This window comes from Mesoplodon mirus, assembly GCF_964341445.2.
Source record: "Mesoplodon mirus genome assembly, chromosome: 10".
NCBI lineage: Eukaryota > Metazoa > Chordata > Mammalia > Artiodactyla > Ziphiidae > Mesoplodon > Mesoplodon mirus.
Genome location: NC_138986.1, coordinates 33,204,077 through 33,221,981, shown reverse-complemented (window position 1 = coordinate 33,221,981; position 17,905 = coordinate 33,204,077). Strand labels below are relative to the sequence as shown.

Sequence of the window (17,905 nt, the reverse complement as noted above, 5' to 3'; positions counted from 1 at the left end):
AGTCTTGTTGGCCTAGGCACAGACGAGTTAATGGCACTGTTTTTGGTGGCATCTGTGAACCCTGTCAGTGCTTTGGTCACGCGGAATCCTGTGATGATATCACTGGAGAATGCCTGGTAAGTGCTTTCTCCTTTGGAGATGCTGATTGACAGGGCTGAAATCAGCTCAATAGGTCCTGCAATTCAATTACTACCTTTGGGACTTTAAATACTTGAGTCGGGAAGTGATTTGATGGCACTCTTTATATTGAACTGAGTTGGAAGCTGAGAACGTTCTTTCATATGTGGTCTCCCTGACTAACAAGCATTAGAAAGTGTTTATTCATATTAGTCTAAGAATTGAATTAAGATCAGATACATCATAATAAAACATAACTAATGACTGGGATACCTATCTACCACAAATATATGATTTCAATCCCTTCCATAAATCTACCAAAAAATAGACTGTATTTCTGTAACAGGAAATAATTTATATCCCCCTAATATGAAAAGCATAAAATGTAACTTCTGTAATAGGCATAATTCAGTTTTTTTCACTTTGAAAATGAGGGAATACTATATTTTTTTCTTGTCAAATGTCAGCATTTAACTAAATACAAAGCATCATATATAGATTAAAAAATAATAAATATATGCAATACATATTCACCAGAGCTGCTTACTCCTTTTACAATTAAGTCTATACTTCAACCAGAAAAAAAGCTCTGCAAAAGGCAAAGTACTTTCCATCCTGCTAAGAAGCTTTTGGATTAGAGAATTACACTGAATAGACCATTCTGATTAACTCAAGGGCATGTTAGTTTTATATTGTCTGACATGGCATGAAGCTTGAAACAACACTTCTCATTTCATTAGTCTTGCAGAAACACAATTTGAAATGGTGCCAGTTTAGGAAGATATCATACTCTCATTTCCCTGTAGAATTTAAGGCAGACTCTGTTATCTGTATTTCTTAATGTTCTCTCTTTCTCTTGCTCATTCTTATCCCCCACCCTTTTTCTTCTACTTAAAAGATTCTGGGAAAAATCCAAAATGAAAACTCAGGGCTTTTGTTTCAATGTGATTTGGCATTTAGGTTTATTGATGCTCTTTCTGTTTTCTGTATAGAAGATTTTGTTTAATTGTATTGCAGTATAAAGCATGATAGCCTTAATTTGTGGATCAGTAGATTTTTCAAATGGCATTGTTATGAATAGAAAGACTAAGTGATTTTCATTTTAATTATACAATAAGTCTTTTAAAATGTACCTTGGAAAAAATACTGAGTTACATTTAAACACTTTACTAACATGCAATAGGAAATATTCAGTCCAAACCAGATACAGATTTGCTTTACTGAAACCTAGAAAGACAAAAATAAATATTTCATGATACCAGACTTTTAATGTTCCCAATAATAATATTTCATGTTGCATTCATTAAGTCTAAAATCATGCTGTTAATTCATTTGGTTATGTAATATTTCTAAGAATGAAAGCCCATTGTTTTAGAATAAAATAGTTTCATCCAGCATAATTTTGGGAGGAAGAAAGGAGGGGATCAATGATTATGTGAGACCTTCTACTAATGAAGCCTAGTTTACTGACTTTGTTTCATGGACAGGGGGATAGGCTACTTCAAATAACACAATGAATCTTAGGGAAACAACAGAGATCTTGATGATAGAGATAGAATCTGGGGTGTTTTCTGAGTTTTCTGCTGTAGCTGGTAAATAGGTGATCATGTAAGATATTTCTGGAGACTTTCAAATGCTCTTTATCTGAAATGGTGTTGACAACTAAATGCTGCTGTTCCATTTTGAGTGTATTCATTCTAATGTGATCCACAAAGAGAAAAATATTTAAATGTTGCACATCAAAGGCATTCTTACTGTTCAGTTGACCCACATTTTAGCTTCCTTTTTTTTTTTATTATTTATGATTCCCCCCACCAGCACTAGATAGAAAATTTACAAAACTTACAGATAAACTGCTTTTTAGTTTGGCTTTGAAATCTAATTAGAAATTAACTGAAATATTTTTTGATATTAGACCAAAATCCAGACCTCTGTTATAGGGCAGACTTATTGTATATTAAAAGGTCATTTTGACTCAAAGTACTTTTGAAGTGACCTAGGAAACACTCAAGCCACATGGGAAGATTGCATACTTGTTCCTTGTCATTGTTCTTGTGATAAGCGATGTGAATAGACATTTGGAAAGTACTTTTGTAGCAGGACACCTGTAAAAATAACCAACCCATCAGAGCGAACCTTTCATCTTTTTCAGTTTGGGTTTTCCAATGTATTGTTGTCTAATATTGTTTTATGGTTTCAACTGCAGAAACAATTGAGGTTTAAGATTAATTTTATTTACATTAACTGAAATATGACATTAGGAAATGTAAGAAACTCCTACATGTTATTTTTCTTTCAAATCAGTAAAGAAAAACAGGGTCTCTGGGTTGTGCAAGATTTTCAGTTGAGTTTTAGAAATACCATTTTCAACATGGTTAAAACATAATCAGTTTTATAATCTTATTTTTTAAAGCCCCTAAGTCTTTGAAGATATAATTTTGATTGTGTCAATCTGACAATATGTAAAAAATATTGCAAAAAACATACTTTTTTTTTAGTAAGAGACAGCTTTAAACTTGAAAACTGCAAGGAACTAATATGAAGATGAAATCAAAGAGGAAAGCGTTTCATCAAATTGATCCATGTTTTGCACCTTCCATCCCAATGTGCTGTTATTTAGACAAATGTGGATAATAAAGTTAACACCTTTGCTACTTTGATAGAGGGTTGCTATATAAATTTGAGAATTTTAAATAACCTATTTTCAAGTATCACCAGATACTAAAGAATTACCTACTCACTGTCATGAAACTGTCATGAGATTTCAGAGCTAGAAAACTTCATATATTTTGAGCTTAACTCCCACATTTACAAAATGTAAGCAAGTGGATTACTGGATTTTCATTTAACATTGTCTACAATAAAGAATCTGTCCCTCTCCCCAAGGAATTTAACAAGCTATGTTCAGAGGTGTTTATTTATGGGTGTTTTTTTTCTTAAATCCATTTACTAAGTGTAACTAAAATTGAGCTTCTTAAAAATATACTAAAAGAGGGCTTCCCTGGTGGCACAGTGGGTGAGAGTCCACCTGCCGATGCAGAGGACACAGGTTCGTGCCCCAGTCCGGGAAAATCCCACATGCCGTGGAGTGGCTAGGCCCGTGAACCATGGCCACTGGGCCTGTGCGTCCAGAGCCTGTGCTCCGCAACGGGAGAGGCCACAACAGTGAGAGGCCCACATACCGCAATAAAAAAAAAAAAAAAACTAAAAGAAATAATAATTCAGAATTTTCATTGAATCAAACTGGCTATCCCACTGGTCAATCAGATTAATAAACTTTTACTTTATGCTTAAAGTGAATTTATATTTTGGCTATTAGCTATTTCCTCTACTTATTTAGTTACTGATGATAAAATTAAACATTTTGCACTCCAAGCCCTGATGACTTCTTTTGAAATGAGAAAAAAATAGCATTTTATATGCTTGTAAAATTAAAAATGTATTTCAGTCATAATAAATCCATATTGTATGATAGGTAATAGGCATTAGATACATTTTATTGTATCATTGGAGACTGAAGAAGTTATGTTTACATGATGCCAGAACATCATTAAAACTTATCAATGCTTTATAGACAGTTTCATTTGTTGATTATCTGATTGTTCACCTTTACCAGTCTTGATCAATTTTGTGTACACAAAGTGGGTTTATGAATATACTTTAATTAATATGAAGAAATCAAGATATAAATGACTTTATTTTGATTTTTTTATTTTTGAAAAGAACATGGTTTCAAAAATACTAATTGACAGAAAAATACCATTTCAATTTTAAAAAACAGTGTGTGTATGCAGAAAATTATAAGAAACTGATGAAAGAAATTAAAGATGATACAAATAGATGGAGAGATATACCATGTTCTTGGACTGGAAGTATCAACATTGTGAAAATGACTCTACTACCCAAAGCAATCTACAGATTCAGTGCAATCCTTATCAAAATACCACTGGCATTTTTCACAGAAACTAGAACAAAATATTTCACAATTTGTATGGAAACACAAAAGACCCCGAATAGCCAAAGCAATCTTGAGAAAGAAAAAAGGAGCTGGAGGAATCAGGCTCCCTGACTTCAGACTACACTACAAGGCTACAGTAATCAAGACAGTATGGTACTGGCACAAAAACAAAAAGATAGATCAATGGAACAGGATAGAAAGCCCAGAGATAAACCCACGCACATATGGTCACCTTATCTTTGATAAAGGAAGCAGGAATGTACAGTGGAGAAAGGACAGCCTCTTCAATAAGTGGTGCTGGGAAAACTGGACAGGGACAGGTAAAAGTATGAGATTAGATCACCTCCTAACACCATACAAAAAAATAAGCTCAAAATGGATTAAAGACCAAAATGTAAGGCCAGAAAGTATCAAACTCTTAGAGGGAAACATAGGCAGAACACACTATGACATAAATCACAGCAAGATCCTTTTTGACCCACCTCCTAGAGGAATGGAAATAAAAACAAAAATAAACAAATGGGACCTAATGAAACTTCAAAGCTTTTGCACAGCAAAGGAAACCATAAACAAGACCAGAAGACAACCCTCAGAATGGGAGAAAATATTTGCAAATGAAGCAACTGACAAAGGTTTAATCTCCAAAACATACAAAAAACTCATGGAGCTCAATATCAAAAAATCAAACAACCCAATCCAAAACTGGGCAGAAGACCTAAATAGACATTTCTCCAGAGAAGATATACAGATTGCCAACAAACACATGAAAGAATGCTCAACATCATTAATCATTAGAGAAATGCAAATCAAAACTACAATGAGATATCATCTCACATCAGTCAGAATGGCCATCATCAAAAAATCTACAAACAATAAATGCTGGAGAGGGTGTGGAGAAAAGGGAACCCTCTTGCACTGTTGGTGGGAATGTAACTTGATACAGCCACTATAGAGAACAGTATGGAGGTTCTTTAAAAACTACAAATAGAACTACCATACGACCCAACAATCCCACTACTGGGCATATACCCTGAGAAAACCATAATTCAAAAATAGTCCTGTACGAAAATGTTCATTGCAGCTCTATTTACAATAGGCAGGACATGGAAGCAACCTAAGTGTCCATCAACAGATGAATGGATAAAGAAGATATGGCACATATATACAATGGAATATTACTCAGCCATAAAAAGGAGCGAAACTGAGTTATTTGTAGTGAGGTGGATGGACCTAGAGACTGTCATACAGAGTGAAGTAAGTCAGAAAGAGAAAGACAAATACCATATGCTAACACATATATATGGAATCTAAAAAAAAAAAAAGAAAATGGTCAGAAGAACCTAGGGGCAAGACAGGAATAAAGATGCAGACCTACTAGAGAATGGACTTGAGGATATGGGGAGGGGGAAGGGTAAACTGGGAAAAAATGAGAGAGTGGCATGGACATATATACACTACCAAACGTAAAATAGATAACTAGTGGGAAGCAGCCGCAGTAACACAGGGAGATCAGGTCAGTGCTTTGTGACCACCTAGAGGGGTGGGATAGGGAGGGTGGGAGGGAGGGAGATGCGAGAGGGAAGAGATATGGGGACATATGTATATGTATAACTGATTCACTTTGTTATAAAGCAGAAACTGACACACCATTGTAAAGCAATTATACTCTAATAAAGATGTTAAAAAATAATAGAAAAACAAAAAGTAAAAAACAATGTGTGAAGGAAATTGTTATGTGCCTTGTGGTTTTATTATTTATTGGTATACATTTTTTAATTTTTCAATATTCTCATTTTTAAATTATGAGTGAAGCAAGGCCCTCGCAACTGTTATACATTAGTGCATTGTCCACATCATCAGAGCCTACTGAGGTCCAGATTAATCTCTGATGTAAAAGGCCATTGTGTCAGAGGATTTGTAGGATTAGCCATAGTTCTCATTAAATCAGCAGTTTAAGTTGAACAATTGATTTTTACCTAAATCAGGTACAATTTCCATTAAACATATATTATTAAGACTCTATAACTATACACACATACACACACTCACAATCACTTGTATTTCCTTAAAAAAAACAAAAAAGGGAAATACTGTTTGCATAATGAAAAAAATTTATAATAAATTTCAGTCATCTTTTTGTAAGTATGCATATGCTGAAACTAGTGTGTAGTTTATAAGCTAGATATTAAATTAACTTTCAGTGCTCTTTCCCAGCTGTAAAATTGACCATTTTAATGTGGAAAATTATTCTTTCTGGCGGGAAATAGACTAATGACTCTGTAGATCTATTTTTGGTAACATGTTGATGCTTGAGACCGAGATAATAAACTCTGATGTGCATTTCTTCCTCAGAACTGTAAGGATCACACTGGTGGCCTATATTGCAATAAATGTCTTCCTGGTTTCTATGGTGATCCTACTAAAGGAACCTCTGATGACTGTCAGCCCTGTGCCTGTCCACTCAATATCCCATCCAATAAGTGAGTAACAAACTTAACCTCTCTCATGAGCTGGGAATCCAGTTCTACAAGTGCATTTTTGATATAGAATTTACCCTTTCTCTTGTCACACATAAAAAAATAATACATTTATGCATGAATTTCTCAAGAAGATACTGTGAGTTTTTCCAGATATAAAACATTTAAAGTTATGGCTATTTATTCCGCAGAATTTTTAGTATTTTAGCTCTAGTTTGGGGGATTTAATATCTAAGAGACAGAACTCAAATAGATTTTCTAAACCAACTCCATAGAACAGAAGACATATATTATACAAACGTAGACATGTGCCCACAGGCAAGCACTTGCACACACACACACACACACATCTTCATACTGTAATAAAATGACTACTAATATAAATGCTGCTCATTTAGGTCCCAGTCACACAATATTTGTAACTCTTAGGTAATTCATAAACCCCTCAAAAAGGTAAAATAAGAGATCAGTTAGTTGACCTTTAAGCACCAGTTCTGTCCCTCAGCGCACAGTTTATCATATTATCATATATCATATTATGTATATATATATGTTTATCTTATTGAAATAATTATAATTGTATTATATGATAAATTATATAAATATTGAAATATGGGTGATAATTTGCATCTTATTTTACATAAACTACATCTTGAAAAAGTTTAATGCAAACTTCATACAATTTTTCTAGTCATCCATGTTTCTTTCTGTCTTTTTTTAAAATTTTCTGTTCACCTAAAATAATAACCTTTTGTAACAGACTTTGATTTTCTTTTGTTTTTGTTTTGCTTTGTTTTATCAGTTTTTATTGGAATATAGTTGCTTTACAATGCTGTATTAGTTTCCTGCTGTACAACAAAGTGAATCAGTCATACATATACATATGTCTACTCTTTTTTAGATTTCCTTCCCATTTAGGTCATCACAGAACACTGAGTAGAGTTCCCTGTGCTATACAGCAGGTTCTCATTAGTTTTCTGTTTTATACATAGTAGTGTATATATGTCAATCCCAATCTCCCAATTCATCACCCTCCCTTCCCCCCTGGTAACCATAAGTTTGTTCTCTGTGACTGTTTCTGTGACTCTGTTTCACCTTTGCAAATAAATTCATCTGTACCATTTTTCTAGATTCCACATATAAGCGATATTATATGATACTTGTTTTTCTCTTTCTGTACCAAACTTTTAAAAGTATATATTTTGTCTGCTCTTCCTTTTACCTTTTAGGGGAACACTGTATTTCAGCTGCTCTAATTCACTTTCCCCTTAGAGCAGCCATCCCTTAAGCAAATACGTAAGCAAGATCCTGAAACCAAAAATGTTTTTTTATTTTAATGGGACATATTATGTTGAACAATAATCAATACTTTTTACTAGTAAAAATTAAATATAACTATAGTTTTAAATCAAAGAAATTGTAGAACTTTTTCTTAAAGGCAAGCTTAGTGTTTAATAAAATTTAATAAAATTTATATGTTTATTAAACTTATATGTATAACTGATTCACTTTGTTATAAAGCAGAAACTGACACACCATTGTAAAGCAATTATACTCTAATAAAGATGTTAAATAAGTAAATAAGTTTAATAAAATTCATATTATTTTATGTACTTTCCACCTGTTTCTAAATGCTGTATTAATGCTTGCAGACCAAAAGTTTTTAATGATTTTTAATGAAATCTGTCAGTTACAATTTTTTAATGTGAAGGTGTTATCAAGTTGGTCATACTCTGAGGTCCTATCCAAGATATTCCTAATGGAAATGGTCTTTTGTTACTAGAGTCCATAAATACTACAAGCTAAAGACTTTGAGAATAATTCTGTCATTAAATTTAAAAGTTCTCATAGGAACTATGCTTCCTACACTTCATCTCACATGAAATCCTTGTCCTCTTTCCTGACAACCTTCCTCCCTCAGAATTTTCCATCTTAGTCACTGGAAAAGAAGAGAAAGAACTAAGATTAATGAAAGCAGCCTACTACATTCTAGGCATAGGCTCAAGCACTATATTTGGCATTATTTAACCTTCAAAAACTATTCAATAAGTGGGTATAATTACTCTTATTTTATAGATTAAGAAAAGGGTTTCCGAGTGGGAAAAGAGCATTATAGTGCCAATTCTCAGAGAATTCCTTGATTTAAATGCTGAGTTTCATACTTTCTAGCTGTGTGACTCTGGGAAAGTTACTTAAACTCTCTGTGCCTCAATTCTCTTGTCATTAGTTGTGATAATAGGACCCTCTCCTAGGGTTCTTGTGAGAATTACATAAATTAAAATACACAAAGCACCTAAAACAATGATTGAACACAGTGAGCCTAATATAAGGACTGACCATTATTAAGTAATTTGCTCAGAGTCATAAAATATTAAAGTATCAGAGTTGGAATTTTAAGTTTAAAGTCCAATGTGCTTTCCATTTCTCTACAGTTTTACATTCAGGGCTTCTTTAAAAAACACACTGCATTTTAAGTGATAGCATTAAGAGACTTAAATGGGAAATGGGGTAAGTATATCAGTGATCAGAACATTTTCAGAATTTAGGGCATGAGCCTGGGTGGTTACAAAACTGAAGATCCTTTGGTAACCAGGGATGTCAGAGAAGAGGAAGAAGGCAAAAGGAAATCTGGAAAATAATGAATATGTTGGTCATAACATGACACAAACCTTGCTCTCTGGTGTACTTGTGAAGGGTCAGATCAAGCAATGGAGAACCTACTCACTCACGTAGCTGAATGGAATTCTCCAGAACCATCCAACGTACACAAAACTTTCACTGAGGTGAGGAAAACAAAGGGATAGCATCAGGACACTCATCTGCATTGCACTCCTTCTCAGACAAAATGTCAATGGCATTAGCACAGCTGTCAATTCAGCACAGCTGACCATTAATAGTACCATGGGAATCCTAGCCTAATACATTTGCAGAATTATGTAATTTAGTGAATATGTAGACCTTATGAATTTATCCTCAAATTAGACCAACTAATTACCAATTACTATAAATGCAGAAGAGCCATTAGGGAGAGAACTTTGCTTGGGTAATTATAGGCATTCATGACCCATTCTTCTCTGTTTACTGTGCCTCTACTTTAAAACGGATTCTAATTGTGTTCCTGAAAGGAGAAAGTCAGCAAACATTAAAATACCATCCGTCAGTGGTAAAAAGGATTGAGGTCCCAGTGTCCAGTGATAAAATATTCTTTAGTATTGTATTACAGTTCGGTACATTATGCAGATCTTGATTCTTTAAAATAAAGACAACTCGATAATAACAATGTAAGTTACACCCACTATTTAAAGATTCTTAATTTCAGGTGCTTTCATTTACATTAAATAATTATTAAGTAATAATTTTAACTTTAGAAGTAGAATTGACAATAGAGGGCAAAAACCAATTTTAAATGCCAGCTTTAAATGTGACATTTTTACTGGGAATTATACCCAGTATCTTGTAATAACCTATAATGGAATATAATCTGTAAAAAACCTGAATCATTGTGCTGTACACCTGAAACTAACAATATTGTAAATCAACTATACTTCAATAAAAAAGTGGCATTTTTATAAGTAGAAAGAGGGAACAGTGATGATCCACTTTGTTTAAAAATTTGTTTTCAGAGGTATTAGGTCTTTTGAATTTAACACACTTTGAAAATTAACATAGTTAAGCTGCACAATAGTGATGAGAAAAATTCATTTTAATCTAATAACCTGAATTTTTTTATTCACTAAATAATGGGGACACTTAATGACTTAGAGAAACTCCCCTTTTAAAAAAGTTTTTTAAAAGTCATTACACTTATAATCTGAGTTAGAAACTATGAGGAATAACTTGACTAGTTACATATTATTCAGAAGATGGGATTTGAATGTTCATAAGTTATTCAGAAAAAAAAAATTCAACTAAAGATTGCTGCAACCTTCATCTAGAATTGTAAGGCTTAGTGATAGTTTTGCCTTGTTGATTTATCTATTTAATCCCCTGTCATAAATCTTATAGATCATAAGCATTTTGGCTCCAAATTTCTTAGATAATATGGCAAAATAAATCAAATGTGTAGGGAGATAGAGATAGATCAGTACAATTATTATGTATGAATACAGATAAGCATATAATATTTAAATTATATATATATATATATATATCACTTCATCAACTATTTACAGTGTCCACTGTTTGCTTAGCCATCTCATCTTGGTGATGTATATATTCTAGCTATAGATTGTAACTAGGTAGTGAAATTTATCTCTAGAGAATAATAATGTAATTATTATTACATTATGTAATAATGCAAATAAAAATGTAAATATTTCAAATGTTTATATTAATTAATTTCTGGCATCACACAGCTTATAGATTAAATATGATATGAAAGAGACACATGATTGTCTGCCCTTGAACACTTAGGATGTGTTTGAATAAATAATATTATTGAAATCATTGTAGATTTTCATCAGTTATATAAAAAAATTGGAGATAATCTTGGCACAAAGCTGAACAGAGAGTAGGCTCTTAATAAGTTCTGTCTACTAATATCAGAATACTACTTCTTTATGCACATCAGAAATGCTAGACTAAATTTTTGAAAGGATGGACCACTTCTAGAGCTGACTTTTGGACTCACTCAAGGGGCCACATTGAATTGCTGTTAAAATTAGTACTTATAACAGAGAAATATAAATATTCTAAGACAAAATTTAAATTTAAGGACATGTTCATTTCAACGACTTTATTTAGAAATTTTAGAGCGTGATAGGTATTTTAGAGCACTTTCCCACATATAGTTTTATGTACACACAGGTGATTATCGTGTATCTTACTAGTCCCATATACCAGAGGGAAAACTAAACTCCAGAGAAATTAAGTGCCTGGATCGTGATCATACAGCTTGCTTGTGGCAGAACCAATATTAGAACCCGTATATTCTGATTCACCTCTCTGTGATTCTTCCAATGGCACTATAGAAATAGAAACAATTACAGAGACATTGAAGAGAAGCAAAAAAAAAAAAATTAATAGAACTTAATGTTAAACAAACTATGAATGTCCATTGTAAAAAATGACTCTAGTGTTTGGCAACAGCTATGCTAACTCAAATGTAAGGAGCTAGACAGGATGAAAAACTGCATGTTTAATTACTTAATTTATTGTGGCACTATGCTAAGTATTTGCTTTCATAATTTATCAGCATGAAGGCTTTACTCAGATCACATTCCTATTTTGCTAAATGAGAAACTCATGTTTAGAGAAACACAGAAAATAACCCAATTCTAATTACAAAATCCAATTATGGACATTACATCAGATTTCACATTATTTAAAGATAATTAAAGAAATATGTTTGTTAAATGGGTCTCCTGAGAATAAAGAGAACAGATATCACTGGACTGAAGGAAGAAAGAACTTAAGGAGAAATTTCAAAAATTCGTGTGACGCAAACCACAGTCATGAAGTAAGATGAGTTTGCCCTTCATTTTTCTCCTCTTTCTCTCAGTCCTCTGCTCCTTTAGCGGTTATTCGTGGACAGTCACACCATCTTAGCCCTAGCTTCCTCACTCACCGACACTTTGCAGCATCTTATCCCTTCTGGTCTGTCTTCCCCTACCCAAGTGTTCCAGGTAACAATTAGTTAAAAGGAGTCCTACTCTCCTATTTTATATGCACACGTAGAACATGTCCCGATTGTCTAACCCCTAATGATGGAAAATTTATGTCAGTGATGAAAAAATTCATTATTTCCTGTCACATCACAGAAACCAAGAGGCAATTCAGTTCCCTCTTGCATTGGCTGTGAGAAAGTTCAAAGCCATATGTTGATCTGTCACTATCCAATGAACATATTGTACAATATATACATATACACATATATATGCATTTTTTACAATACACATTCTGCACTCTAAATATACCCCTGATTTTATCTTATTTTTTAGTTTTTTTCTCTTTAATCGTATTGCATCATTTTATCTTAATGTACATATTTTGATAGGTAAGATTAAATGCATTCTAGAACAAAGCTAATTGTATCTGTATTTATACATTCACATACCTAAATACATACACATATGCTCACATACATATTCATTTGTATGTACATATATACACTTACTTATAAATGGATTATTATAAATATAAAAATTTACATTCAGCCATTTAAAAAGACTGTTTCTATGTGTAGTTCCTTACTGTTTATTCCAGCAATAGCTTCTCTTCCTCCCCCTGTTTGTGGAAAAAGCCTGCTATTCTTGATCTCTTGTGTCTTCTGTAGCATGGAGTGGATAATCCAGGAAGCCGAATATTGCCTCTGCTGGTGTAGAGCGAGCCAACTAGAGTTAGATGACATAATCTTGGAATCACTTGAAGTCAACAAAGATCTTACAGTTCCCTCTTTCTATCACAGAATGGTTAGCTTCCTGTATCTGCCAAAATCAGTGTCAAGTTGCTGCATTTGCCAATCCAAATTCTATAGACATTTTTTGTTGCACATGTTTATTTCTCATTCTAATTTTATGTTTGTATTTGAATACCATCTTCTCCATACTTATAACTGCAGTTACAGCAGTGAGGCAGTGAACCCTCAGTTTACATTGTTTAAGGAGTATTGAAGCACAAATACAAATATATTTTATGAGGAGCTTTTATTTAGATGCATCATGTCAAATAGTTATATTACTAGAAGTTTAAATTCACTTAATTCTGAATACTGGATGGTTATAGGGAAAAGAGAGCATCAAGTTAGAAATCAAAAGTTTTGGATCCTGTGCTAAATTCTCCTGGAAATTAGCATATGACTTTGAGCAAGAAAAATTATGCCCTCCCCCACCAGCTCATAGGATTTTGTGAAAATGTGATAGAATTATTCATAAAAGTACTCTAAAAATGTAAAGAGCTAGTCAAATCTGATATATTGCCATTGCTTAAATTTTTCTGAAAAAGCATTGATTTCTGTCAGTGAGTGTGTTTTATTTTACTTCTGTCAGCCTTAACTGAGGCATGAATATGTTCAAGAATTTGAAATCTATTTTATAAATAGTTTTAAAGTGTCAGAAGCCTTATCAAGAACCTTTGACATAACTTATGGTAAACTAATTTAGGATCAGTAAACAATTGGTATGGTTTTCTTTCCATCATTGTAGTCCCACATGGGTGGGAAACCTAGGGCTTCTAGTTAAGAGTCACTTTCTCTGTAGATGATGAGGTAAGGAATGCCAGTTTTAAAAGAAAACATACGTGCTTTCCAGAGGTTTGTCAAAATCCAGTCCTCCGTTTTATGTCTGAAGACAATAGCAAACCATGGCATGAGGAGGAAAAAACAATTGTTTCTTTCCATTTTTACATGTACCTCTTCTCCTCAGTGCAGTCATACTCCTGCCAAGAAGATCACCCTTAGTGAGCTCCCTTTGGATCATGGGTGGCAAGCCACAGGCTGCTCTCTGAAAGATGGGTCCCCTCTCACAGACCATAGGCTGGGTGTAACTTGCTTCTGCTGCTTGTGGCAGCCACCAGAACCCCTTAACATGAAATGTTTTATCTGAGTAAGATTTGTAATCTCCAGATACGCCAGACCAGGCTTTTCCCCACTTACCTCAACAGATTCATTTAAATGTTCCACTGAGTTGAAATGTTTTAAATGATAGAACTACTTGGTTCAAATAGCTTGCTACTATCAAAAAATAAAAATTATTAAATCTTTAAAAACAAACAAACCAATCAAAAAATGGGCAGAAGACCTAAATAGACATTTCTCCAAAGAAGACATACAGATGGACAATAGGCACATGAAAAGAGGCTCAACATCACTAACTATTAGAGTAATGTAAATCAAAACCACAATGAGGTATCACCTCACACTGGTCAGAATGGCTATCATCAAAAGTGTACAAATAATAAATCCTGGAGAGGGTACACTGTTGGTGGGAATCTAAATTAGTGCATCCACTATGGAAAACAGTATGAAAGTTCCTTACAACACTAAAAATAGAGCTACCATGTGATCCAGCAATCCCACTCTTGGGCATATATCCAGAAAAGATGAAAACTCTTAACTTGAAAAGATATGTGCACCTCAATGTTCATAGCAGCACTTTTTACAATAGCCAAGACACAGAAACAACCCAAGTGCCCATCAATAGAAGACTGTTTAAGAAGATGTGGTATATATATATATAAACAGAATATTACTCAGTCACAAAAAGAATAAAATAATGTCATTTGCAGGAACATGAATGGACCTAGAGAATATCATACTAAGTGAAGTAAGTCAGACAGAGAAAGACAAATAATATATGATATGACTTATATGTGGAATCCAAAAAATAATACAAATGAATCTGTATACAGTAGAGGTCCCCAACACCCGGGCCATGTACCGGTAGTGGTCCACGGCCTGTTAGGGACCAGGCCACACAGCAGGAGGTGAGCAGCGAGGGAAGCTTCATCTGCTGCTCCCCATCGCTTGCATTACCACCTGGTCCATAGAAACATTGTCTTCCACAAAATTGGTCCCTGGTGCCAAAAAGGGTGGGGATCACTGATACACAGAACAGAAACAGACTCACAGACATAGAAAACAAAGTTACGGTTACTGAAGGGGAAAGGGAGTGGGAGAGGGATAAATTAGGAATACGGGATTAACAAATACAAACTACTATACATAAAATAGGTAAGCAACAAGGATTTACTAAATAACACAGGAAACTCTATTCAATATCTTGTAATAACCTATCATGGAAAATAATTAAAAAATATATATATATATATATAAAAGAATCACTTGCTGTGCACCCGAAATTAACACAATCTTGTAAATCAACTATACTTCAGTTAAAAATAAATAAATAAAAGAATTATTAACTATTTTACAGGACTACTATGAGTTAAGCCAAAGGGAGATTATTAAAAAAAAATAGTATGTATGATCAGATCTGCACAAAAGTTAAGAAAGTATTCCAAAGTCATACAAGTGTCAGGAGCAAAATGAGCTCAGTGTTTAATTTGTTGTTCTCTCTTTAATTCATTTAGCCATCAAGCAAACCTCTACTGAATTGTTCTGTCATATATAATAGAAAATAAATCTATTTAGGGAAAACATAGTGAGAGAAAGAGTAGTTGGGGGCATTTCCTTTGAAAATGGCAGAGGAGCAGAACTCACAGAATTCAAAACAGTTGATGGCTCTTCAGAGAGCCATTGTGTCACTTCTGAGGTAACGGTCCATGCATGAAGGGTGTCTCTCACAAGGCAAAGAAGTATGGCCAGAGTCGAACAGGTTGATGAGGCTAAAGCTAGCACATAATTACTCTGCTAGCTCCTGACTTGGTGTTCAACTCCGTGACTTCAGACCCAGGATGGAAATATGTACAAAGAGAGAGGTAAACTTTGGAACATGCCAGAAGATATGAAATTGCAAGGTTGTTTTGGTTTGTTTCATTTTATTATAAATTTAGGCAGAATATGCATGCTTGATCTCATCTGAAAGCTTTTCTGAGGGTTCCGTCTGTGTAAACAGTGTAACCCTGAGTATACATGGGCAGCAGCCTGCACACACACACACATCCACACCGATGACAGAAGTACTGGACAGAGGAACCCCATCACCACCACCACCACTACCACAGCTTCCACTACCACATACTGAGTTTTCCAAAATCTCTAACAGATTTCTGTGGGTTGCTTCAAATTCATCAGGATTTGGCTAGAGAGAAAGTATGTGAGACTGTATTTTTCCAGGCCCGGGGAATCCCTCAAGAGCAGCTATACAGTCCCACTTGTTACTGATGATCATGGACCCAGAACAGTCAAAAATCAGTTAATAGCATGTCACAGGGATACTGTTTTCCATTGGACTGTGTTCACGTCTGCAGAAATAACAATGTCATTTTATCCTGGATTGGCCAGATCCTACTCTCCGTCTGTGAGATGAGAATGACCAGCCTGTACCCTTTTGTCACAGCAACATTGGAAGAAGAGAAATGAAAATATGCTGCTAATGACTTTGTTTATATGCTTTTTCCTTGTTGCCGTTGTTCTCCAATGACATCAACATAGCTTTAGCCCGACGTGCCATTTGGACCAAAGTCTTGGCTTGATCTGTGATGAATGCCCTGTCGGGTACACAGGACCACACTGTGAGAGGTAAGCACATACTACACTGTCTTTCAATGTGATTTCCACCTTGGGAGTTATAAAACCACAGGCATTATCATCCTTTGCACTATCCCAGAAAAGCCACCACACTCAGGTGAAATAGTTTCTCACCACACTCGTCAAACAAATGCAGTGTATTTTTATAGTTTATTTATTCTCTAGAAATTGCTCTATAAATCTCCATTCACTCAGAGAGTGTTTGATTAATGTTTTAATCTTAAAGGTTAAGCATTAACCTGCAATCTTTCTAGAAAGTATTGTTCAAGTGGAAAGTCATGCACTTTAAGATTTATCTTACTGTCTACGTTGGCAACATTTATTTTTCATAATTAGCTTTTTGTCCTTAAAATGTAGCTTAAATGTGTAGTTCATAGTTCAGCAAGTGGTCCATAATTTACCTTAAATATATTTGAAAATCGAAACAAAATGTAATTTATTATCATGATTTATATTCTCATCTAATTACTTCTAAGCCAGTATTTTAATTCCCGTTGATTTTACTAGGTTGTTTTGCAGTGGAGCCAGGGATATTATTTTATGTAATTTGTGTGATTATTTTTCCTCCTAAAATCTTGTGGAGGAAAAGGTTCTTCCATATTCCAGTCTCACTGAAAATGGTACAAAATTCTCCCATAATGTCATTGACAACACAACAGCATCTTCTGGGTGTAGCACTGAAAATAACCCCTTTTGTTTCTGTCACTAGAGGGTGGGTGGGGGTCAAGGTAGGGGGAGAGGCAGAGAAAGTACCTGCTTTCACCCAGCATCACCAAGGCTAACACCACAGAGGGCTATTTCTGCCTATCCTTTCCTGTCCCCTTGGCAGCCATCAACCCTATTTCAACCAGGCTGCATAAAGTTAATGAAGCAAGAGCCAATCACCCAGAGAGAACTTAGCCAGCAGCTAGCAATCTGTGGACACAGTGCCAGTGATAGCTCCTAGCGGCAGCAAGTACTACTTGTGAGTATGGCAGCATCTGTAATTTAGTAATGGAGGAACAGAACTGAAATAAGGAGGGTTTATTTGCAGTTGGGAAACTAGAAGTCTTTGATTGTGTTTTTTTTTTTTTTAAAGGAGGACACATGCATATTACTTACTGTAATAGGAGAACATATCATTGCCAAGACAGATTTACATCAAATGCCTAATCCCTCTGGCTCACTTCAGGCAATCTTTTTTTTTTTAGCAACTGGAAAATGACA

At 34.4% G+C, this 17,905-nt stretch overlaps 1 protein-coding gene across 1 annotated transcript in view; it reads left to right on the top strand.

Annotated features, from left to right (window-relative positions):
- The window catches only part of LAMA2 (laminin subunit alpha 2), a 610,104-nt gene that overhangs the window by 357,595 nt on the left and 234,604 nt on the right, over positions 1-17,905 (top strand). The window contains exons 16-18 of the mRNA XM_082634259.1: positions 3-116; positions 6,428-6,555; positions 16,604-16,690. Coding sequence (XP_082490385.1) covers positions 3-116; positions 6,428-6,555; positions 16,604-16,690 — 329 coding nt within the window. The remainder of the gene's footprint in view (positions 1-2; positions 117-6,427; positions 6,556-16,603; positions 16,691-17,905) is intronic.